Source organism: Barbatula barbatula (assembly GCF_947034865.1).
Source record: "Barbatula barbatula genome assembly, chromosome: 15".
NCBI lineage: Eukaryota > Metazoa > Chordata > Actinopteri > Cypriniformes > Nemacheilidae > Barbatula > Barbatula barbatula.
Genome location: NC_136778.1, coordinates 8,394,679 through 8,419,007, shown reverse-complemented (window position 1 = coordinate 8,419,007; position 24,329 = coordinate 8,394,679). Strand labels below are relative to the sequence as shown.

Sequence of the window (24,329 nt, the reverse complement as noted above, 5' to 3'; positions counted from 1 at the left end):
TATTTTTTTATTTTTTATTTTACTTTTATTTATTTTTTTATTTATAACATGTAAATAACATTACAGAAAAAAACAGGCATGAGTAACATAAACTCCAAAGATGATTAAAGAAAAAAATAAATAATAATAAAATAAATAAATTAAAATAAAAAGAGACATTCATAAGACGCCAAATACAGATTCATAATATCTTACAATAGACATAGCTTTTGAGTTTTTAACAATTTTAAGAGACTTCATTAACAGAATCGTTAGAGAAAACCTTGTGTAAAGGAGGAGATTTTGATAATCTACATTTATGAATAAAAAATTTGCCATTCAAGATGATAAAATTTACAACATTTTGAATATTTTTATCATCATTCTCAAAGTAGCAAATAATTTATTTCACATTCAGTGACATCGTTAGATTATTTTTAACTGAAAAAGTAAAAAAACAATCTTTCCAAAATGACTTTACACTTAGGCAATCAGCAAACAAATGATTTAAAGATTCCTCACAGTTGTTACAAAAGGAACATTCTTACCAAATATACATAAAATTAGAAAGCCACATATTAGTTGGATATATTTCGTGTAAGATCTTCAGATGAATTTCTCTTAATTTATTAGAAATACAAAATTTGTAAGGGAGTAGCCATGCTTTTCTCCAATTAACATCTCTTAAAATGGAATTCCAGTAAAATTTCCCTCCTGGAGTAACTCTCTTTTGTTCGTTAAATACTTGTTTTATATCTTTGTTAGTAGGCCTACATTTTTTATCAAAAATGTATTTACCATTTATAAGGAGATCGTAATCTTTATTTTCAACTTTATAATAAGTCAGGTGGCTGCACATTAAAATAATAAGCCCAGAGTGAAAAATAAAAGTAAATGGTGAGGCCCGAGAAATGTGCGTGACGTCACGCAGTGTGTTGTCAGGGACACACCGGGAAGAAGCAAACAGCTCGAGCTCACTTCAAAATGGCTGTTGTTAAAGATTGTGAATAGGAAGAAAGTATCGCCATACATCGAGATCTGAAAATAAATACGACTCTTTAACCGGACCCCCAGGTCACGGAACATTTCGACGTTTCTCATTTAAGAGGTACGGCTTGTATTATGGGTCTAAATCGCGTATGTCGGTTGATGCCGCGTCTGATTGACAGTTCATACGATATTTATCACTTCCGTTTAAACGGCAGTAACGAGCATCAAGCTGTAATTACCCCTCAGTTGATGTAAACCTTTACCGCGAATTATGTTTGGCTTGTAATGTAACAGTATTAAATGCCGATAATACGCTGTCCGTTGTTGCTTTTATAGCGATTACTTGGCTTGTCTCCAATGGGAGTAAGTCCGTACATCGACGCGCAGACATGTCGACCTTGCAGATGAGACACAAACTGTCCTCTGTTTATTTACAGCGATACATTCTTCAATATCAACTTAAAATAATGTAAATTCATTTAATAACGATTTTTACATTTATCAGTGTGCGTTATAATTATCCACGTTGAATTTCCACTGACTAATTTAATTATTTCTAGTTGCTGTTGTTAGGAATAATGTAACGTACATGTATCACACGCACCGTTAAAACAACATACAGACACCTGTATATCTGGGTTGCCATATATTAATGTTCAAAATTTGTGTGGCTTTTATTAGACCAAATTATCAGTCGGTTCCCATAAATATTATTTAATGTCAGTCTCGAGAAGGCAGCATATCACAGTCTGCATTTATAAGCATTAAGAGAAAAGCATAATACACAGCAGATTCTTTAGAAAAATACATTTGGTGTTTTGTATCATAGGCAGGCCAGTAAAGAGCTGCTTGGACTGACTGAGCTGCCATATTTTCTTTGTGGTTGTCTGTTTGTCTGTTGCAGTTTCTCGGCAAGCCTTGTTTATACGGCCTTAATTAAATGGTAAATAAAATGGCACATACCGGTGCAAGGTCAAATGTTTTAATGTATTCCTCTTCAAAAGGAATTTGCATTGATTTATGCATTGTCTTTGGCCATTCAGGGCGGTGCAGGTGTATTGTTCTCGTAAATAAAACTGTTCTGGAATTTCGCTATATTGAATGTGGGGGAATGGTAAGAGTTGGCTGTTAGGTGTGTCTGTGAAAAGGCTTGAAAAGAATGGATATGTTATCAGGGATTGAAAGCTACCGTATCTCTGACATTTAAAGTCCATTGGCTGTGTGCCTTCTCGTCTTGTGCTGGGAAGAAATGTTCTGATATCACCTGTCACTCAACGATATGATAATTTATTTCTGCAGTGCTTCTTAACGTTTATATCAGGCAACAAAGATACAATTCAAACTTTCATCCAACAGGCTTTTAATAACTCTGTTGCCTCTCTACTCAGGGTGTCCGAGTGTTGAGTGTCAATCATGGACACCACAACCTCCATCAAGATGACCACTCTGGCCATCCAGAATCTCTTCAGCTATGTTGAAGAAGAGAACCTGGCTGCTGTTAAAGCCCACCTCGACAAGTTCAAAGAGGTGGATGGTCGAAGTGATGTAAGTTTGATTTAACGTACATCCATAAAATGTTCAAATTTAAAAGGGTCAGCTGAAATGTTTTTCTCATATCAAATGAATCTCTATTATGCTTATTGACAGAATGGACAGACTCCTCTGATGTTGGCTTCTGAGCAGGGCAGTCTTGAGATTGTTCAAGAGCTCATCCGAAGGGGAGCTGATGTCAACTTGGATGATGTGGTGAGAAAGCATCTTTTTCAGTAGCTCTGGTTTCCATTCAAGCACTGCAGATGTTCCAGAGGTGCTTAATGTGGGTAATCTCATTCAATTAGTGACCTAGAAAAGTGAATAAATAGCACTTGGAGTCAGTGTGGGGTCAGACATTTAAATTCCACTGTATTTTTAATCAGAAATTTTTGTAAAATATTAATATCCTGTCCTACAATATAGCTGTGCCTTAGGGTTTTTCATCCAGTACAGCTACTGCACGATCCATCACTGTTCCCATGGCGACATAAGCCAGTGGTTCATCATAGCGAATATGTTTCCATAGCGACCTGTCTCTCTGTGCTTTTCCCTGATAGGACTGCTGGTCTGCTCTGATCTCTGCAGCCAAGGAGGGGCATGTGGATGTGGTGAAAGAGCTTCTGGAAAACAGTGCTTATATTGAGCACAGAGACATGGTGAGACTGACAATGCACCAGTTAGTCTACAATGATTAATACAAAAGCAATTTTTTTGTGTCAAAACCCATTTGTTTATTATTTTGTACCTTATCCATACAGTCTATACAGCCACAGAAAAAATAAATGACCATTCTCAGTTTTTCAGAATTCACTATTGATACGTATGTGTTTTTGGTCAAATTATTGTTTTGGTTTTATTCTGTGAACTACTACCAATTTATCTTACACACAAAAAAAGTTTATATATGCATTAATTTTCTGAAAACTAAAATAGGTGAAACAGGTCCAAATAATACATATATTTCTAATATTCAGACCTTAAATATTAAAACATATGTATTCAGGAAAAGTAAAAAAAATGTTTTATGTGAAAGCCTTGGTTTTTATTACGAAATTAAACATACACTTCACTGGAATGGTCACAATATACGTAGTAATGCTGAATAAATTTAAATTCAGAATGGTCTCGTTAAATCTTTCTGTGGCCATATATATATATATATATATATATATATATACATAGTTATACTGTATATCCTTTGTATCATGCAGGGGGGTTGGACTGCCCTCACATGGGCTTCATATAAAGGCAGAGTTGAAGTTGCCATGATCCTGCTGGAGAATGGGGCAAACCCAAACACCACTGGACAGGTAAAGTGCAGAAAATAGTAATACAACTAAATTAAATAATCACTTTGTTAAAATGATACAGAGTTAATACATATTCAACTATTGTAATGTATTTTCTTTGTGTCATAGCAGTACAGCGTCTACCCCATTATTTGGGCAGCCGGTAGAGGCCATGCAGAGATTGTCAAACTCTTACTGGAACATGGAACCAAAGTCAACTGCTCTGATAAGGTGAGCCAGCTGTTGCTTAACTAACTCTGTCTAACTGTGCCTACTTGAATTTGTGTTAAATATAAGATGTATTGACAGCTAGATTTCTGAAGTAGGAGCATGTTTTTATATTCAGTTTTTATACATTTCCATTTAATAACAAATCATAGTAGAAATAATGATTTGAATATTTAATTTGTCTTTCTGTATCTTTAGTATGGCACCACTCCACTGATCTGGGCTGCTAGAAAGGGTCATTATGAGTCTGTGATGCACCTGTTGGAAAATGGAGCTGATGTTGACCAGGAGGGGGCGGTATGTACTCATCATTTAGCAGCATCGAATCAGATGCTCCAGGAATAGTTGTTTTATTGATTTGTCTCACTCAGAACTCCATGACGGCACTAATCGTGGCTGTGAGAGGAGGTTATACAGAAGTGGTTAAAGAGCTTCTGAAGCGAAACCCCAATGTAAACATGACCGATAAGGATGGCAACACAGCCCTGATGATCGCAGCTAAAGAGGGCTACACAGAGATCGTACAGGACCTGCTGGATGCCGGCACATACGTCAACATCCCAGATAGGGTGGGTTGAATTACAAACAATGAAGGATTGAGTCTGAAAACCAACGTATAAAGCCCTGTCACACATGTCACTGTACTGTAGGTCATTTGTTGATAATCATAGGATGTCTATAATGCATAATAATACATTTCTGACATGGGTGTCCAAACATTTACATTTGTGATCCAATTTAAATGAAATCATATATATGAACATCACTCACTTAGTCTTCATTCCTTTTGGTATTTGCTTTGGTTTGCTGTATGTGTCATTTGTTAAATGTGGTCATTCAGAATCGCCTGTAAATTAGTAGTTCTGTAGTATTTTCACTGTGTTTGTGTGTGTGTTTTCAACCTGTAGAGTGGTGATACAGTGCTGATCGGAGCTGTGAGAGGGGGGCATGTTGAGATTGTGAGAGCCTTGCTGCATAAGTATGCAGACATCGACATCAGAGGACAGGTAATATGCTTGCAAAAACACATACATGATATATCAATAAATGAGATGTTTTAGACAAGCAGCTGATATTGAGCATCTTGGAGGTGTGTAAAAGTTTCAACTATTCTGTTTGTTTGTTACAGGAAAATAAGACTGCTCTATATTGGGCTGTAGAGAAAGGCAATGCAACTATGGTTCGAGACATACTGCAGTGTAACCCCGATACAGAGACCACCACTAAGGTAAAAGAAAGCAAAACTTAAAGGGGTAGTTCAAATAAAAAAACTTGCCTTTTATGTTGCTGCATACTTGAATGCCTTTATTCTGTGAAACACAGCACGATATATTAGGCTTTACACTTTATGATACATACAATCCTTTTATTGTACTTTTTTGTGTTTAGGATTCTGAGACTCCACTAATCAAAGCCACCAAGAATAGGAATATAGAAATAGTGGAGCTTCTATTGGACAAAGGTGCCAAAGTGTCTGCAGTGGACAAAGTAAGTCTTTAGTCAGTTGGTAGTGTCATGGATGTAAGGAATCACATGAATAGCATATCTGCTGCATATTAAACCTGAAAACTTTGTCTGACTCCAGAAAGGGGACACACCTCTTCATATCGCCATACGTGGGCGGAGCCGCAGACTGGCTGAGCTTCTTCTACGTAATCCTAAAGATGGCCGCCTTCTCTACCGGCCCAATAAGGCTGGTGAGACCCCCTACAACATCGACTGCAGCCACCAAAAGAGCATCCTTACCCAGATTTTTGGCGCCCGTAAGTTTTTTTTACTAATTCTGCATCATTGATCTTAAGTTATCAGAAGTTTGCTCCTAATAAGTAAGCATATGTTTTAGAATCCTTGGACTTTTTAACATACTCACATCACACCTTCCACACCTTCTAACTAGGTTAATATAATTTATGACCCTTGTAATTTTACCCATATCTGCATTGTCCCCTTTAGGACATCTGTCCCCCACAGAGTCAGATGGGGACATGCTTGGCTATGACCTGTACAGCAGCGCTCTTGCAGACATTCTGAGCGAGCCCACCATGCAGCCGCCCATCTGCGTGGGTCTGTACGCACAGTGGGGCAGCGGCAAGTCCTTTCTGCTCAAGAAACTGGAGGGTGAGTGTTATTTCGAGTCACAGAGCTTAAACTAGGAAAGTGACCTCAAAAGGATATTTTAAAGATTTATTTTAAAGTTTCCTCATTTACAGGAAGCTAACTATTTTGGAGCGTGATATGTTTAATACAGCTCCATTCGGTGCATCTACCGTATATTCGGCCAGCTGTGGCCTGTTGGTTAGAGAGTTGGGCTTGTGATCAGAAGGTTGCTGGTTTGAATCTCAGTGCCAGCAGGTCATGACTGAAGTGCCCTTGAGCAAGGCACCTTACCCCTGATTGCTCTGCAGTAATGTGCCACTGTAAAAACTACTTGTAAGTCGCTTTGGATAAAAGCGTCTGCCAAATGAATAAATGTAAATGTAAATATTCATTATTTGACGAATCTTCATATTTCTTTCTCAGATGAGATGAAGACATTTGCAGGGCAGCAGGTGGAGCCTCTGTTCCAGTTTTCCTGGTTGGTAGTGTTGTTATCACTCATGCTGTGCAGCTCTGTAGCTCTGGTGCTGGGCTTCACTGTGGATCCCAAGCTGGCTATCGCCACGTCGCTTAGCATCCTAGCGCTGCTTTATGTGTTCTTTGGTAAGAAACTGACCTGATATTCCGTTCTCCTTCATGTCGGTTAAATAAATGTTGCATATGCATCTATAGTTATAGTAAAGATAAATCTTTAGATAAGACAACATTGCACATGTCAAGGTATAATAAAACATTTCCATGCAGTGGTTGTGTACTTCGGGAGCAGGCGTGAGGGTGAGAACTGGAACTGGGCATGGGTCATTAGCACCCGTCTGGCCCGACATATTGGATACCTTGAGCTTCTACTTAAACTTATGTTCGTCAACCCACCAGAACTGCCTGAACAGACCACCAGAGCTCTGCCTGTCAGGTATCCAGGCACCATTTATTTAAAAAAATTGTTTTTATATTCTAGTTAGTTTTCTTATTAAAACAAATAAAAAATATTAGACCTCATTTGAATGTTACCAATTCTGTCTCTCATCTTAAATGTTCTGTCGTCAGGTTTCTGTTCACAGACTACAACAGGTTGTCCAGCGTGGGTGGCGAGACATCCATGGCTGAAATGATTGCTACTCTCTCAGATGCTTGTGAGAGAGAGTTTGGTTTCTTGGCCACCAGACTTTTCAGAGTCTTCAAAACTGAGGACAGTCAAGGTAAAAGACTCTTCCTTCATGCATCATGCATCTCTTTTTGTCTAAGTGGGCGATTCTTGGCCACCAAAGCTAGAAAGTGTAGTTGCTAGATTGATCGTGTGTTTTTCTAGAAGTCAGGCTGCTAATAAGCCTGTATTTACATTAATGATGTGGTCCACTCTTCCTCCAGGTAAAAAGAAGTGGAAGAAGACTTGTTGCATCCCATCCTTTGTCATCTTCCTCTTTATCCTGACCTGCTTGATCATGGGCTTGGGCCTCCTGGCAGTTTTCAAGGTGGATGGGCAAAATCAGACAGTGAACGCTGTGTTGATTTCCATGGCGAGTGTGGTTGGGTTAGCGCTGTTGCTGAACTGCCGAACCTGGTGGCAGGTAACAGACTCGGTGCTTAATTCTCAGAGGAAGAGGCTGCACAGTGCTGCCAACAAGATGCACAAACTGAAGAGCGAAGGATTTATGAAGGTTAGTTTCACACTTTTGTTCGTTCTTTTGGTGACCCCAGTGGGTTTCAAAAGTCTGGATTAAAAATCTGAGATTCAAAATTAAAGTCAAATTTTGTTGCCGTAATTGATAAAGCATTGTGGGGAAAAATACATAAAATGTATTTTGAATGTAACTTTGAAAGGGTCTGCCCAATGCATAAACAATTCTATGTCATTTCTAAGATACTTATCAAATACACAAATACAATTTGAGATATTGATCATTTTAACTTATGTATGAAAGGCTTTGTTGAAAAACAGAAGATGTTCTTTGGTACACACATTTTCACAAGTGGTTTTAGACTTTCGGAGTCCACTTACTTATAAAAGTATTCATATAATTTATTGGTCAGGTCTTAAAGAACGAAGTGGAGCTCATGGCTAAGATGGCAAAGGCTATAGATGGCTTCACCCAGAATCAGACACGTCTGGTCGTCATCATCGATGGTCTGGACTCTTGTGAACAGGACAAAGTGTTACAGATGTTAGACACGGTGAGCACTAGTGGACACACAGTCCTGTATCTATCATCATGGGCATCGGAACCAATTAATGTGGGTGTGACAGGACCCACCCTCTTTTTAAGACCAATGATATTTGACCCACTCACTCTCATTTAGCGCTGACAGAGCACCATCAGTCAGATCCATTCCACTTGAGGAATGCTTAATAAATGAAACTCTATTTCACGTTTTAGCTACAGCCTTGACTTCTACGCTTCTGCATCCTCATTATACATACAATAATAATAGAGTGCAAATTATAAAAATGTATTACAGATTATAAGATGGATGCCAACTAATTGGGACAATAAAGACCTCCATACTACCCCTAACCTTTCCACACACATTATTATTAAACACCTGTTTTTTTTAAATATGTGATGTGAAAATATAAAGAAGAGTGAGTTTGGCAAAAGGTGGATTCGAACCCGCTTCAATAATAGCATCAAAACTACTACTAACACGGTTTTTCACTATACCACTGAAGCTGTTTTTACTCAAGTTTTTTATGGGGATGGACCCACCCATATTGTATGTGCTTCGGACGCCCATGTCTACCATTTCAGTTGCTTTTAGTCCACTAAATTTACATTTTATATAACATCACAAATGAATGAAAGTGTCTGTCTCCTTTAAGAGATGTTTAGAATGCAAATTCTGTTGTAATTGCCCTTTCAATCAGGTGAGGGTGCTGTTTTCCAAAGGTCCCTTCATCTCCATCTTTGCAAGTGACCCTCACATCATCATCAAAGCTATAAACCAGAACCTCAACAGTGTGTTGCGTGACTCCAACATCAACGGCCACGACTACATGCGCAACATCGTCCACCTGCCCGTGTTTCTCAACAGCCGTGGCCTAAGCAGTGCAAAGAAAATGTGTGCGCTAGCTCCAGCTAACGGAGAAACGGGCAACTCTGAGGGTTTGTGAAATCTACAGTACACCGCACAGTCTGGCAGTCTAAAAAAGGAAATATTACAGTGTTGATGATAAGTGTGCTATTTGTGATCGGCTCAGGTTCCATCTGGTAGACAGTTAAACCGAGAATAACTCTTATTTAGGGCTTTACAGATACCTCAGTTAATTGTGGTCAGTCACATTCGGAATAACACTTTTGGATAACATTGTTAATAGAAAAAAATCACAATAAGTGCGATAATACCAACCAAATTTCATGTGCCATGTTTAAAATTTCAGATAAACATAAAATGCATTTCTTATCATTTTTTTGTTCTAGGCTGGCATGAAGAGTTGGACAGAAAATTGTCCCAGAACAGCTTGGGTGAACAGACTAAGTTTGGCAGTAAGACTACTCTTAACCGCAGGGTAAGCTTATAAAAAATACTGCTTTGTTTGAATGAACCTGTTAAATCCAAATGTCTGCTGAAGGACAATAAATCCAAGCATTTGATCGCACACAGTGTGCTGCATTTGTCATGTTTATAATAACATAATAAAAGATTTAGTCTGACTGCAGTTTCAACTTTTTCTAATGTAGCTGCTATCAGGCCATCCTATTCTCCAATTTGATTCAGTCTTAAGTTTAGACATCTTGGATTTCATTTTGTCTGACTGTAACCCAATATTACAGTAATGTAATATATTGTTCTACCATATGATGTGGTAATATCACAACATTTCTCCAGTGACATTTTCCTTCCTTTTATTAAGGTAATGGCATTGATTCAGTCAGTAATAAACTGGATTTAAATCTAACCTAGCTCATCTCCTCTCAGGATACTTACCGGCGCAGACAGATGCAGAGATCAGTCACGCGTCAGATGTCATTCGACCTTACCAAACTTCTCGTCACTGAGGACTGGTTCAGTGACATCAGCCCCCAGACAATGAGGCGACTGCTTAACATTGTGTCCGTCACAGGTCAGCATTATATCATTAAGGGTGCTCAAAATTAGTTCATCAGTATAATGAAATATGGTGTTTCAGATATAACGTCATTCAATGGCACCCTGTTGTTTAGGTCGCTTGTTAAGGGCCAATCAGATAAGTTTTAACTGGGACCGTCTCGCATCCTGGATCAACCTGACTGAGCAGTGGCCGTATCGCACATCCTGGCTCATACTGTATTTAGAAGAGACCGACGGCATCCCAGATCAGACCACTCTTAAAACAATTTATGAAAGGTAAGCTATCTGTCACATGATGCTGTGGATTAGAAATGTAGAGAATGCAATATTATTCTATAATAAATAAATAGTTTTCGACCATGGCAAAACATTACACGGTTGTTTTGTTTATTAAGTTGCTAGATTATTGTGTATCTCAAATAAAACTTCTGATTCTTTTTTTTAATGTTTTGTCAATATAAACTGTTATGTAAACACTTTTTTTGGTTTTATTGTTAAATTTCTTTGTGTGAAGTTCGTTAGATAGCCCATTAGGGTCGGACAGAAAAATTCGTCTTTTGGGAAACTTCCTGGAAACTAATAATGGGAGGCCACAGAATTTCAAATGAAGCCAAAGAAAGCAGGCCGAGATCATTATAAAGGCTTCCCAATGGTGATTAGTCAGATTATGCTATTCATGCAAGACATTCTCATTGCTTCAATATAGTCATTTCATCAGAGCTCAATTAGAAAAGTTGTTTACTTCTTTACACATGTAAAGAACCATCTCGTGTACAATTTCATTGTGAGGTCCTTGTCGTTCCCAAACATCAAGATTAAATGTGTTCACAGCATGGTTTATAGAGCGTTTTTGAAAACCCTCTGGTCTGATTAAGTGGAAACATATGAAGTTTGTGGTTTTATGAAGAGGTTCGTTCTCCAAAACATCAGTAATATTGCTGGATTTTGTTGACACTGGCTGTCCACATGTTCCGTCCACTCTTAAAGCTGTCCGTAGCCCAGTAACACAAAACGAAATGAAGATATTGTGCTGCTCATGCTGAGATATATCAGCATCATTTTCAGTTTGAATAAAACTATGTCTTTGTTTCATCTGGCAAAGCTTAGTGTATTTTATGCCAGGATATGTAAAAAATAAGCCATTTTCACAAAACATGCATTGTTTGAGTAAAAATGTCTGCTTCACATTTGCAAGATTTGTAACCTTCACCAACCTTAAAATATGATATAGTAATGTCTCTTGTTGCTCATATTGTACCTTTCATGTATTGCCTGACAGAATCTCCAAGAATATTCCAACTACGAAAGATGTGGAGCCATTGCTGGAGATAGATGGAGATGTTCGGAGCTTTGAGGTCTTCATCTCATCCCGTACACCAGTGCTAACAGCTCGAGACATCCGCATGTTCCTCCCCTGTACTGTTAATATAGATCCCAAACTCCGAGAGATTATTGCAGGTCTGTATTTTTATATGTTTTAAATGATTTGTGTTGAAAATGCCAAAGTAATTTGTAATAAAACATAGATTTATTTGACGATTTTTGTTCTTTGTATTCTCTCTCAGATGTGCGTGCTGCTAGGGAGCAGGTGAACATGGCTGGTGTCACCTATCCCACACTGCCCTTGCAAGAGGGCCGGCCAGTATCAGTATACAGCCAGCAGTCATCGGCCTGCTCCCCAACTGCCTCCTACAACGGCCCGTATAACCTGCCGGGCGTCTCTCCTCAGCCCCACAGTGCCTATTTCAGCGGCATGGCTGGGCCGCAACACCCGTTCTATAACAGAGTGAGTAATAATGCACAAAATATAGCTAGATTGTAAATTTTTATTAAATTCTCTTTGTCCGGTTGAAGAAGAATCAGAAATTATGTTTTTGTTTTAATCCAGTGTTCTATTATTCAGAGCTTTATTTAGCAGCTCATGGTACACATGGGCCCATTTTAAACTGATAAATGGTGTCAAGTATAGATTGATGGCTCGGCTGTGGTTTAGACTGAACTTTCCTCAGGGAGCTTTACCAGGCAAGTCGACTTGTTTATTATATGAGGGAATTCCCCTGATCACACCCCCCCAAAGTATTCCAGCCCCGGTGCCGAACATTTTCCATATGCCCACCCATTCTATTTTTTATTCATCTCCCTGTGCTTGTGTTCCAGTTATTGTTTTTCTTAATTTTATTGTCATATTTAATGATTTGTGTTCAGCCTTAGTTTCTCGCGTTAAACCCCCTGATGTAACAAAAGAAGGTGTTAGTGTGGGATTACTACACAATGCATGCTGTATCCCACCTAATGAACATTTATTCAGAGTTTTTTTTGCATGTTAAAGAGAGCATGCATCCGTATGTGTGTGTGTGTGTGTGTGTGTGTGTGTGAGAGAGAGAGAGAGAGAGAAGGAGAGAGAGAAGGAGGAGTGAATGAATGACACCTCATTATTTCACAGATTTGCATTTAAGTGTTTGTGCTTTTGTTCATATTTTTCGTTTCTTACATTTTTGTTTCCTTCACACGTGGTCTGCCAGCCATATTTCCCCCAACATCTTTACCAGCTGCCACGGCACTACCCTGGCAGCTCCATTGCTGCTCATGCTCTTCCACGTCCTTTCATTAAACCCGGCTATCCCAGGGATCCTAGCAGTGGACTTGTAAGTACTAGCCATGTTGTAGTAGTAGTAGTAGTAGTAGTAGTAGTTTTTAGACTGTGGTTTTAGAATTAGTGTTAGTGTTAGATATTCTTGTTAAGGTTTCAGCTGATGAACCAATTTTGTCTCATGCTTAATGTATCTGTGTTTTTGCCCTGCAGATGTTTCCAATGTTTTTACTTATTTATTGTTGGTCCACATACAACCTAGTGAGCTGCCTCTCTGCCTACATAAGCAGCTGTCTTCTAAGTCAGCATCTTAACTATGAACAATGACTGACTGGGAACCTTCTACATACAGTAGATCACAAATCTGTCACACAGATAGCAGCAACATACTTAGTAAATCCATATTACATATTAGTATTACATATTACAAAAACAAGTCGTTTTTTGTTAAAGGGATAGTTCACCCAAAAATTATGTCATAATTTACTCACTTAAATGTCATCATTCATCATTTATGTCAATAGCCAAACAGATTTGATCCCCCATTGACTCCCATAATATTTATTTTCCCTGCTATGGCAGTAAACGAGGGATGAAATCTGATTGACTACTGACATTTTTCCAAATATCTTTCTTTGTGTTTGTCAAAACAAAGACATTTATACAGTTTTGGAACAATCTGAGGGTGAGGAAATGTTTTTAGGATAAAATTGGTTCATTGCATTCTGGGATTGCTTTCTCTTGTTTTATCCAATGCTGCTTTAGAACCATAGGTACAACAGTCTTAACATTGCGAATGTTCCTGCAATGCCTTCCAAATGCTTCCTCTGTAGGCAGCTCACTAGGATTTGGAAGAGATCAACATTCTAATGATGGAATGCTTCTCTTCGTGTAACGTGTAATATGTGACATCTTCTGGTTCGTTTACTGAAAACTCCTTTTGTATGAGAACAGTGACAACTTAGCAAACTTGCAGTCACCAGCTTCCATACATGCTTTTCCACCTGTTCCCGAATGCCACAGAGAAAGACTCATCTGCTCCTTGTATAAACTCTTTCTCCATCTTTCATCAACATGACTTGAATTGTGGTTCCCTCACGATTTCCACCTCCTTTGTCTCCTATCCTCTCTCTCCTCAAGCAGGGTAAAGTACCGTCTTTGAAAAAGAAGCAGGTACTAAATCCTTCAGAGTCCGCTTAAGTTCTGCTGATGCTGCCCCCTCCACGCCTTCGCCCACAATAACATAATCTGAAGCCCTAACACTCACACTCGAGCATGCATAGTGGGACAAAATATTTCCACACACGCTGTGGGGAAGGAGTTTTGAAGTCAACAGTAAATGTTATGTGGTAAATATGTGCCAGTTAACTGTGTGGATTTGTACTTACAGCTGAAATTTACTTAATTGAAGATAAATTATAATTTGTATGTGTGCTTCATCTTTTATGTGTGCACAGACAAGTATATCTGCATACATGAAGCATAATGTAGTAATCATTATTAATCATGTACCTAGTTGTATATTATAATAATTATTATATTGATTACCATTTTTTTAAATAATATTTATATTTCACAACTCAAACTTGACTTCTGCTCCTTCCCCAGAATTATTTCTGTCCCCTCCCCCTCTCTTCTTATGATCTACTACAGATTCTTCTCTTTGTTTCTATAGCCTAGTTGCGATGCCGATGTTTCAATGATGCCTATTTAAGCAAATCCATTGAAATAATGAGCCTTTCACACAGTGTCGCCTGGATGCTAAACTTTGTGAAGATTCTATCAGACCTGATAGAAACTTTAAAAAGTATAGAACCCAGGTGCCACTTTTGCTTAATAGAGGACTGTATATATAGTCCATGTAGTGTAGGTCATCATTTTTGGTTTTGTTATAATTAGATGTAGCTGTCTGTTAGTAACGTAACACTTAATGTTACTTGTTAACCGTTGTGGATACAACACCCCAGCACTAACAAACTGTTTTATTACTGTTTCTTAGCAGTGTGTAGTCATATGTCATGATACTGCACTAATATAGGCCTCTTTGAAATCGTAGCAATACACTGCATACTTTCTTCTGCAGTCATGGCTTTCTTTGAGTTACATTTACATTTAGTCATTTAGCAGACGCTTTTATCCAAAGCGACTTACAGATGAGGAAACATTGGAAGCAATTATAACAACATAGGCAACAAAATACATAAGTGCATCAAACTAGTCCATTAAAGCCCAGCACAGTATAAAAAGCTAAGAATAGTGAGGTTAGTAAGTGGTTTTTTTTTTATTAAGAAGGAAAGGGAAGAGAATTAGGAAAAATCAATCAGCGACGTGTTGACGGAAGAGATGCGTTTTTAGGCGTTTTTTTAAAGATGACAACCGAGTCTGCTGATCTTGTAGCAGCTGGAAGATCATTCCACCAAATGATGGAACAGATCCAGAGAGGGTACGCGAGAGTGACTTTTTTCCTTTTTGGGATGGTACCAATAGTCGTTGTTCCTTTGCAGACCGCAGTGATCTGGCAGGAACATAGATCTGCATTAGCGAGTGGAGATACGATGGTGCAGATCCGGTGTTGGTCTTGTAGGCCAGGAGCAGAGCTTTGAACTTTATGCGGGCGGCAACAGAGACCAGTGTAACCTGATGAAGAGCGGAGTTACATGCACTCTCTTCGGTTCATTGAAGACCACTCTAGCCGCCGCATTCTGGATCATCTAGAGAGGTTTGATTGTGCAAGCAGGAAGTCCAGCCAGAAGCGCATTGCAATAATCCAGTTTGGACAGGACAAGAGCCTGGACTAGGACTTGCGTAGAGTGCTCCGATAGGAAAGGTCTAATTTTCCTAATGTTGTAGAGGATGAATCTACAGGACCGGGTGGTGCTGGCAACATGACTTGTGAGGTTAAGCCGATCATCAATTACCACTTCCAGGTTTCTGGCTGTGCTGGACGGTGTAATCGTTGATGAGCCTAGTTGAATGTCAAGGTTGTGGTGAATCTTTGGGTTGGCTGGGATCACAAGCAGTTCCGTTTTTGCAAGGTTTAGCTGCAGGTGATGATCCTTCATCCAAAGCGAGATGTCACTTAGGCATGCCACGATGCGAGCAGCGACCGTCGGATCGTCCGGTTGAAATGACAAGTAGAGTTGTGTGTCGTCGGCATAGCAGTGATAGGAGAAGCCATGCTTCTGAATGACCGTGTGGCACCCCCGTGTTGAGCTGTTGGGACGCGGAGACCTCATCTCTCCAGGATACTCTGAATGACCTACCCGAGAGGTAGGACTCAAACCATTGCAACGCCATTCCAGAGACACCCATAGCACTGAGAGAAACCAGGAGGATGTGATGATTGACAGTGTCAAAGGCAGCAGACAGACCCAGCAGGATGAGCACAGATGACATGGATGATGCTTTTGCCAGTCTCAGGGCTTCGATGACTGAGAGCAGTGCAGTCTCTGTGGAATGACCGGTCTTGAACCCAGACTGATTGCGGTCCAGGAGGTTGTTTTGCATGAGAAAGGAGAAGAGCTGGTTGAACACAACTCGCTCCAGGGCTTTGGCGATGAAGGGAAGAAGGGAGACAGGCCTGTAGTTTTCTAGCAGTGTAGGGTCCAGGGTGGGTTTCTTTAGAAGCGCTGTGATGCAGGCCTCTTTGAACGCTGTAGGAAATGTCCCAGTGGTGAGCGAAGAGCTGATGATGTGGGTCAGAGCAGGCACAACCGTTGGAGAGATGGCCTGGAGGAGATGGGTGGGGATCCAGTGGGCAGGTGGTAGGGTGGTTGGAGCCAATGACCTTGGAGACATCAGCTTCAGACAGAGGAGAAAAGGTGGGGAGCACACACGTGTCAGGGATGTGGGCGGGTTCGACAGGTGGTGGCGTAGAGAACTGGCTGCTGATGGCAGTAGTTTTCTTTACGAAGAACGATGCAAAATCAGCAGCTGTTAACTCCGATGAAGGTGCGGGAGCAGGCGGACAGAGGAAAGCAGAGAAGGTTTTGAAGAGCGTTCGAGAGTCCGGAGAGTTGCAGATCCTCGAGTGGTAGTAATCTGTTTTTGCAGAGGTGACATCTACAGAGAAAGAAGAGAGAAGAGATTGGTAGAGAGAGAGGTCTGCAGGGTCTTTTGACTTGCGCCATTTTCCCTCAGCTGACCGGAGGCTGGCGCGATGCTCACGCAGTACATCCGATAACCAGGGAGTCGACGGGGATGCACGGGCTGGTCCAGATGCAAGAGGGCATAGGTTGTCCAAGCAGGATGAAAGCGTGGAACACAGAGTGTCTGTGGCATTGTCTGTATTCAAAAGAGAGCTCATCCGAGAGGGGGAGTGCAGAGAAGGCAGCAGAGGAAAAAAAGGAGGGAGGGAGAGACCGCAGGTTGAGCCGGAAGGTGACCATCGGTAAGACATCTGCGATATCCGGAGCAGTGAGGTCGAGGGTGATGAAGAAGTGATCAGACGTGTGCAGCGGGGTGACCTGAGAGTGATGAGTGGAGCAGTACCTTGTGAAGATCAGATCTAGATGGTTTCCAGACTTGTGGGTTGCTGATGTGGAAACCTGCTCGAGGAGAAATGATGCAGTCAGGTTGACGAAGTCAGCAGCCTGTGGCTTTCCAATGTGGATGTTGAAGTCACCTAGTACCACCAGGGGAGGACCATCCTCAGGGAAGGATGAAAGAAGCACATCCAGCTCCTCCAAGAAATGTCCAAGCTGACCTGGGGGACGATATATAACTTCAAAATGACTTTTAACAGGGTGGGTGATAGTAACAGCATGAAACTCGAAGGAGCTGTTGTCACACATGGGTGTAAGCTGATTGAATTTCCAGTCTTTGGGGATGAGTAGACCGGTGCCTCCACCCCTTCCTGTGATGCGAGGGCTGTGGGAGAAAGTGTGGTTATGGGAGAGGGCAGCGGGAGTCCTCTGGTTTGATCCATGTTTCTGTAAGTGCTACAATGGAAAGACCAGATTGTTTAACAAAAGCTGTAATGAAATCAGCTTTGTTCACAGCAGATTGGCAGTTCCACAATCCAATTGGGAAAGTAGAAGGGGCAGTTGCTAGCAGTGATACATTGTGAAGATTATTAGCATTGCGTCGCCTTCGGCATGCGGAAGATGATTTACGTGTTGTGATAACAGAAAGGATTTTAAAACACATATTTAAGAGAAGCAGAAAGAAAATAGGGAGAAACATTAAAGATAACAATAAAGGAATAAGTATTGCAAACAAGTGAGACAAAAAGTGCAAGTGTTGATACAAAACAAAAAAGGTACAAAAGAAGTGCAATACTCAAGTGCCCTGGGAGGTGGAGTCGATGTCTTTACTCTCTTCGGTCTTCACGCGATGAGGGCTGCACGCGACCGCTGCCGCGGTGGGTAGACCCTTTTTAAATACGCGTCTAATTACTTAAATTCAACAGGCCCCGCCCTCAGATGACACACGCACACAAAGCAAAGAAATTAAACTAGCCCAAGAACGAACGAAGGAACGATACTACATGCGGTTTCACCACGTGACAGAGCGGAAGCAAATACAAAGCGATTTCTCAGTTTAACACAGTACTAAAACTCAACAAGACACAATTTAAATACACTTACACAGTTCTGTACGCTTCTGCTGCTAAATTGCTTCTCCTGTTCATCCTATAAATTGCTTCTCCTGTTCAAAATTAAGGATGAAATTAAGTTCATCCTTAATTTTAATTCAAAGCCTTTTCCAACATCTTGGGTAGTTTTTCTCTTCTAACAATCCGCATGGTAATTGAAATCCCGTATGATGGCACACTCAAGGCTGATTTTATTTATTAAATTTTATATTATAATAGTTTAGTGGCCATAATAGTTTTTTGTCTTGTTTGTATCAGGGCTCTGCCTCGGTGGTGTCAGGCACCCCATCCATTCTTCTCAGCTCACTGAGCACCGACGTTGTATGTGAACGTGTCAGACTTATCGATGGCATTGACCAAAGCTTGCTGCCTCAGTATACGGCCACTATTAAGAAGGTAAGATTTGTACATGCATATGTGTTTGTCAAGAAAGAACTTATTAAAGTATATTGTGTGCACTAAATTCCTATTTTGTGATTTCTCAGGCTAACATAAACGGACGAGTTCTGTCTCAATGCGTCCTTGATGAGCTGAAGAAAGAAATGAACATGAATTTTGGAGATTGGCAGCTTTTCAGAACAACAGTAAGTGTTTATCCAAGAGTAATGTCAGCACATACTTTTTCCTTTTCTAAGCTTTTTAGTTGTTCACGTAACTTAGTAAATTGAAAAAAAAGCTGACATTACAGGACCACAGCTTTTGGATTTAGTTCAAAAATGCTGTTTGTGCTTTTCGATTTCAAAATTGAATTCCACTGAAACTTGAATCTTCTAACAGATGTCATAATTTGGCAGTGGCTATTTGCACACACTTCCAAAATATTATTTCTTATATTAGCGTTCCAATAATTCTAGTGCTAAACACAAACTGCCAGATACTGGTGTAATGGAGATGATGATGTGCAGGTGATGGAGCTCCGTCATATTGAGGGCCAAGTCCTGCATGAGGAGGCTCCCAGTGAGCCGGGCAGCAGTATGGTTGGGCACGTGGAGACTAGTAGGCATGCTGGAGCGCCTGCCAACGGAGGAGTCGTTAACACGGACACCTCACCCGTGTACAACTTTAACATCAGCTTTGAGGATCTCAGTAACGTGGGCTTGGATGAGCCTCCTAGGTACCCCAACCCCCCCTGGATGGTAAGGATGATTTTCCAAGCGTCCTTTTTTATTTTATTTTATTATTTTAGTTATTTGGTTATAAGAACAGGTAATCTGATATCTCCTGCCCTTTGTAGCCCACCACCCACCGTACACCTAGCATGTCCAGCCTCAACTCTCAAGAATCCTCTAATGACATTTGCAAGCTAACTGACAAGCAGCAGGCTGAGTATCGCAACGCCTACCAGGAATACATTGCCTCAATGGCTCAAATTGAATTAGGCAGTGGAATGGACAAGAATGCTCATTCTGAAGACAAGCGGAAAGATGGAGGCGACCAGGATGCGCGCAAAACCGCTTTGAAGCGAGGAAGTGGCAAGTCTGCAACGGATAACACCGACTACACTGCAGTAGACACGGCCACTTTAGATCCCATAACAGAAGAGGATGAGAAGGTTGATCATGGAATATCAAAGTCCCTACTGGGACGCAAGACGTCTAGTGAGAAGGTGGGTCTCTTCCAAAGTGCTGACCTGAAACTCAAGGCGGCTGGTGGTTTACGCTACCAGAAACTGACCAGTGATGACGAAGAGTCAGAGGAGTCTGACAATGCTCCACTTCTCAAGAATGGAAAGAAACTTGAAACTAAAGCATCTGATGCTGGAGATCGATCGTTGGGCAAGGGTAAGGATTACCTTTCAGATAAGAAGGATTCCTCTGACTCGGGTGTACGTTCCAACGAAAGTTCACCCAACCATTCTCTGCAAGACGAAGAGGCTGACCTGTCGCAGTCTGAGAGGGCTAACCTAATCGAGTTGGATGAGGAGAATTCGGCCCCAAAGAGAGGACTGCCTAATAGTCTGAGCGGCCTCCAAGACCCAGCTATCGCCCGCATGTCCATCTGCTCCGAGGACCAGTGCAGTCTTCTGGCCAGCAGCCCCGAGGAGAGCTGGCCTTCCTCCAAGAGCTACAACCTCAACCGGACACCCAGCAACACCACCCTCAATAACAACACAAACGCCCAACAAGGAAACATCCTTCGGCAGCCCACAGATAGCTCCCATACCACCTGCACGACCACCAGCAGTGATGTCATCATAGCTCCTGGTTCCAGCACCACTGCCCAGAATGAGAATGTCCGTGTGGTGCACCTGAAGAGGGGCCTCAACCCTGGAGATCCACCTGAGATCCTCCAAGTGTCCTCTGACACTGTCACTTTTGGAGAGGAGCGAGAGAGCATCCTGTAGGCAACGTCCTGATCTGTTTGTGTTTGGTCTTAGATGGTTAATATAATCTATTGTGGTGTTTACGCATGTTTTGTGGAATGCTTAAATATGTGTAATGGTGATTAATTGTGACTCTTATAAATGGTAAGTCATTCACTTTTCTTCTACAATCCAGCAGCTTATACACTAGTTTCTTATAGAGCTGTTTCCAGAATGCTCAATTAAATATGCATGCCAGCCTTTCTAAATATAGATGTATGAACCAACTTAACAATTGCTATTAAGTGTTGTGCAATCGCAGCTGTGAGAAAAGTTTCAATAGCATCTCCCAAAGGATAAGATCACAGTACCTTTGTCACAAACAAAAAACGCATAATTAAATCAAACAGTACAAAACTTTGTGTAAGACCATTTCAAGTATTAGCATTTTTCATTCAGCAATCATTTGTCTTGGAAATGTGCTGTATTGAATTGTTTATTGCACGCGTGCACTTTTATTGTGCAGTAGTGACAGTAGTAAGTATGTGACAAGCATGGGTCAGATTGCAGTGAGTATTGAATTAATATGTACTGCATGCCATGTGGTGACATTAGTCTTTAGCAGTTTACTGTATTGTTGACAATTGTCTGCACAGGGGAAACGTGTTTGTGACCTTTGCTTGCAGCATGAAATAAACCCATTGACAGTCTGCTTCTTGTATCTTTGTTTGAAAGGAAAAAACGTGATCGAAATAAACATTTTACTGTTTGTACAGACGGAAAGCAATGTGTTCCCGAGAGACTGTTGTGAACAAACTTATTTTAGTACCGTGAATTACAGATGGGTGGCACCAGTAGCTCGTGCATTACAATTATATGTGATCCCACACCCTGAACTTTTTATAATACAAACTTCATAACAAGCAGCTCTACAGCCATTATAGGGAGTTAATACGCTTTATGTATTTGCAAAAAAGCACTATTGCCATTCCATTTAATTATAAAAGTGCAATTAACGTCATAATTATAAAACGTCTGTAATATTATAAACATCACAATTACAGCATATAACAATAATACATTTTAACAGTGTTCTCAGTCCTTTACGAACCGTATTAGTAAAATGCGCCTTCATTTTGCGCATTTTGACAACACATAAGCAAAAAATCCTGCTTTGAGATTTCTCGTTCACTTTTCATTTACATTATCCAGTCTTTTTTTATCTTCCTTTGGAAGAAAGAATGGGAAAGTCCGTAGTTAACTCTAAATATTTTCATGTCCATTTGTCGGAGATCCTTGTCATTTAAGACGAAGTCCAGGCGAATGACACGGGAAACAAAACACAAAAAGGTCCTGTTTTTGCTCCATGACCGAAACACCTGCGAAAGATTGGGAGAGAGAGGGGGGCGTGTTTAAAGAAGGCAAAAGGACAGAGATCCGGACAGACTGGCGCCAGAGAGGAAGCCGCAGCACTTTTTTCGGACTTTTAACCAAACACTCCAACACTTGTGAAATACCAGGCAACCCCATACAGCTCCAGATGGACTGCTGTACGCTGCATCTGATTATAGCAATTGTAACGTTTATTAATAGGTTAACAAACATTATATTACATACGTGTTCTATATGTATTGTTAATAAAAAGATTTTCTATTAAAAATACGTATTTGATAATTCTATTAGGAATTCTATAAAATTATGCACATCTTTTGATGGTATAGTACAGCATCAGCATTCATAATGTACAGGTGCGCGCGACTGGCAAACAGCCCAGATGTCCCACGTGCAAAAGTTTAAATTTGTTTACTTTACGTTTAACCATAGGTTTCATGTGGTATACGCATCCGACTTACCATGTCAACGAGACAGGGCTATGAGTTCATCCGAGTTGATCTCTCTTTGAGGGTTACTGGGCTGTTAATTAACGAAGGAAAACAATTATTGTTCATTTTTGGTGAGATATGATATACATATTTTAACTTTTTTTTTAGTTATAGCATTTCACACGTTTTTCATTCTTATTTAATAATAATATAAAAATGTAACCCTGGCATAACAGCGTGACACAAACTTTGCGTTAACGTTACCTGTAAAGAGATGATGCTGATATCGGCGCCAAGTGATTTGACCGTCTTTTTTGGAGTGCTCTGTCCCATCCGGAGCTGTTGTTGCGGGTTCTGGTCCAGTGTGATCTGAAGATCCAAAATATAATCTATGACATGCTGCAGGATCTCCATCTTACTCACGCTCCTGTTCTGCGGTAAACTCGGCACGAGCTCTTTCAACCTGCTGTAGCAGTCATTCATGTTGTACAGCAGACTGAGAGGATCGTCCAGTGAGGTCTTGCTCCGTGAGATGGCAACATGCTCCGTTAAATGAAAAGCCGGTTTCCTTATGGACCGCACTGGATTGACTGCCTTCATAGTGGATGCTATAATGTTACATATAATTGTGCCGCACGCAGTTCCTCCACAGCTCTGTGTGCTGAAGCTTGTTGTCAACGCGTTTATATAGCAACCGAGCTGGGTTTGTTGCAAGGGATAAAGAATTAAGCGGATTGGTCAACGAAGCGACGTCACTCTGTGAAGAGGGGCATCGCCATTGGCCAAACTTTCCGCACGTGAGGAACCTCCCACATCCTTTGCTTTCCTCGTGCACGGGAGAATCTGAGCAGCTGCGCGCAAAGACAAATGACACATAACCTCATGTTTGCCGATTCAAATGGCAACTGACCTTATAAAGTCATTGTATTGGGTGCTTTTCAATACCGATTGCGTGCTAGTATGCACTTTGCTAACAACAAACCAAACGTAGAAACAAAAAGTGATATAATGAAGTGACCGCGAGCTCTCCTGGATGAAGATCGCGACTCTCTGGCGCCAGGTTCACGACGTCATCTAATCGTAGCAACTCTCGGAGCTTGTACTTAGGGGTGGGCATTTCCATAACACCAAAAAGGAGGACACTTTGCGGCATTTAGTGAGGCAAGAATAACTGCATCTGGTGTAATCGCAAATATAATACAATTTTGTCTATCATATCTATGGTATCATGATACGGTGATTCTGAAATAGCCTACTCTATTCATTGCCAGACAATTTGATCAACAACATATCTTGATGTAGACCTATGTGTAACAGAAGAGGCAAAAAAGTGTTTGTTCACAGTATTTGTATTTATTCAAGACACTTCCTGTATGACTGGTGATGCTTGACTGCATGATAGACTTTACAAAGCTCTGCAGCTGAGATTTTGTCATCCTGAGGTGATGTTGCCTCTCGAAATTAAGACCTAAGGGAAGACGTACCAGCAGCTGGTCGGTTAACTTGATGTTTTCAGTGCTGGCATGTCGGTCAATGGCGGCTTTCCCTTTACTACTAACGTATACCTCACACAGCGACATAGTGTACAAAATCCATGGAAAGCATCTCTACTGCTTTTTGATATGAATTCGTGCTCTTTTGTCCATTCCGGATTAAATGATGTCGGACGTTTCTTAAAATCCGGACTGTCCGGCCAAAAGCCGGATGTATGGCCACCCTACTTGTACTTCAGACGCTGCGCGGCCGCTTACCTCCATAGACATATGTGCATGTAAAGATTCTAATGCGCTGCTCCAGTTAAAAACTACAATTGTTACTTTTCCATCGATGTTCCTGCCTGTGCGCATTTGCAGCCTGT

General features: G+C 40.7%; 2 protein-coding genes across 9 annotated transcripts; one reads left to right on the top strand and one right to left on the bottom strand.

The window, feature by feature from the left end:
- Positions 1 to 919: 919 nt before the first annotated feature.
- On the top strand, positions 920 to 21,358 carry kidins220b (kinase D-interacting substrate 220b). Of its 7 annotated transcripts, none has more exons than XM_079473973.1 (30): positions 920 to 1,087; positions 2,358 to 2,514; positions 2,617 to 2,715; positions 3,060 to 3,158; positions 3,714 to 3,812; positions 3,924 to 4,022; positions 4,218 to 4,316; positions 4,391 to 4,588; positions 4,928 to 5,026; positions 5,149 to 5,247; positions 5,409 to 5,507; positions 5,605 to 5,782; positions 5,973 to 6,137; positions 6,540 to 6,719; positions 6,861 to 7,026; positions 7,161 to 7,312; positions 7,482 to 7,771; positions 8,145 to 8,285; positions 8,977 to 9,214; positions 9,530 to 9,618; positions 10,029 to 10,173; positions 10,274 to 10,436; positions 11,440 to 11,618; positions 11,726 to 11,946; positions 12,683 to 12,805; positions 13,894 to 13,923; positions 18,605 to 18,742; positions 18,832 to 18,930; positions 19,252 to 19,482; positions 19,581 to 21,358. In XM_079473973.1, exons 2-30 carry the CDS (start codon positions 2,383 to 2,385, stop codon positions 20,688 to 20,690), a joined length of 5,160 nt encoding a protein of 1,719 aa, XP_079330099.1. In that variant the 5' UTR covers positions 920 to 1,087; positions 2,358 to 2,382; the 3' UTR covers positions 20,691 to 21,358. The 7 variants fall into 7 exon arrangements, with proteins under 7 accessions (XP_079330099.1, XP_079330097.1, XP_079330101.1 ...); XM_079473971.1 differs by having other exon boundaries at positions 13,891 to 13,923; XM_079473972.1 differs by having other exon boundaries at positions 923 to 1,087; positions 3,921 to 4,022.
- id2b (inhibitor of DNA binding 2b) lies at positions 20,811 to 23,553 on the bottom strand. 2 transcript variants are annotated; one of them, XM_079473977.1, is made up of 3 exons: positions 22,736 to 23,553; positions 22,502 to 22,562; positions 20,811 to 22,027 (listed from the first exon to the last, which is right to left on the bottom strand). In XM_079473977.1, the coding sequence occupies exons 1-2, from the start codon at positions 23,069 to 23,071 to the stop codon at positions 22,506 to 22,508; spliced, it is 393 nt and encodes a 130-aa protein (XP_079330103.1). In that variant the 5' UTR covers positions 23,072 to 23,553; the 3' UTR covers positions 20,811 to 22,027; positions 22,502 to 22,505. The 2 variants fall into 2 exon arrangements, with proteins under 2 accessions (XP_079330103.1, XP_079330104.1); XM_079473978.1 differs by having other exon boundaries at positions 21,084 to 22,209; positions 22,736 to 23,126.
- Between the last annotated feature and the right edge of the window lie 776 nt (positions 23,554 to 24,329).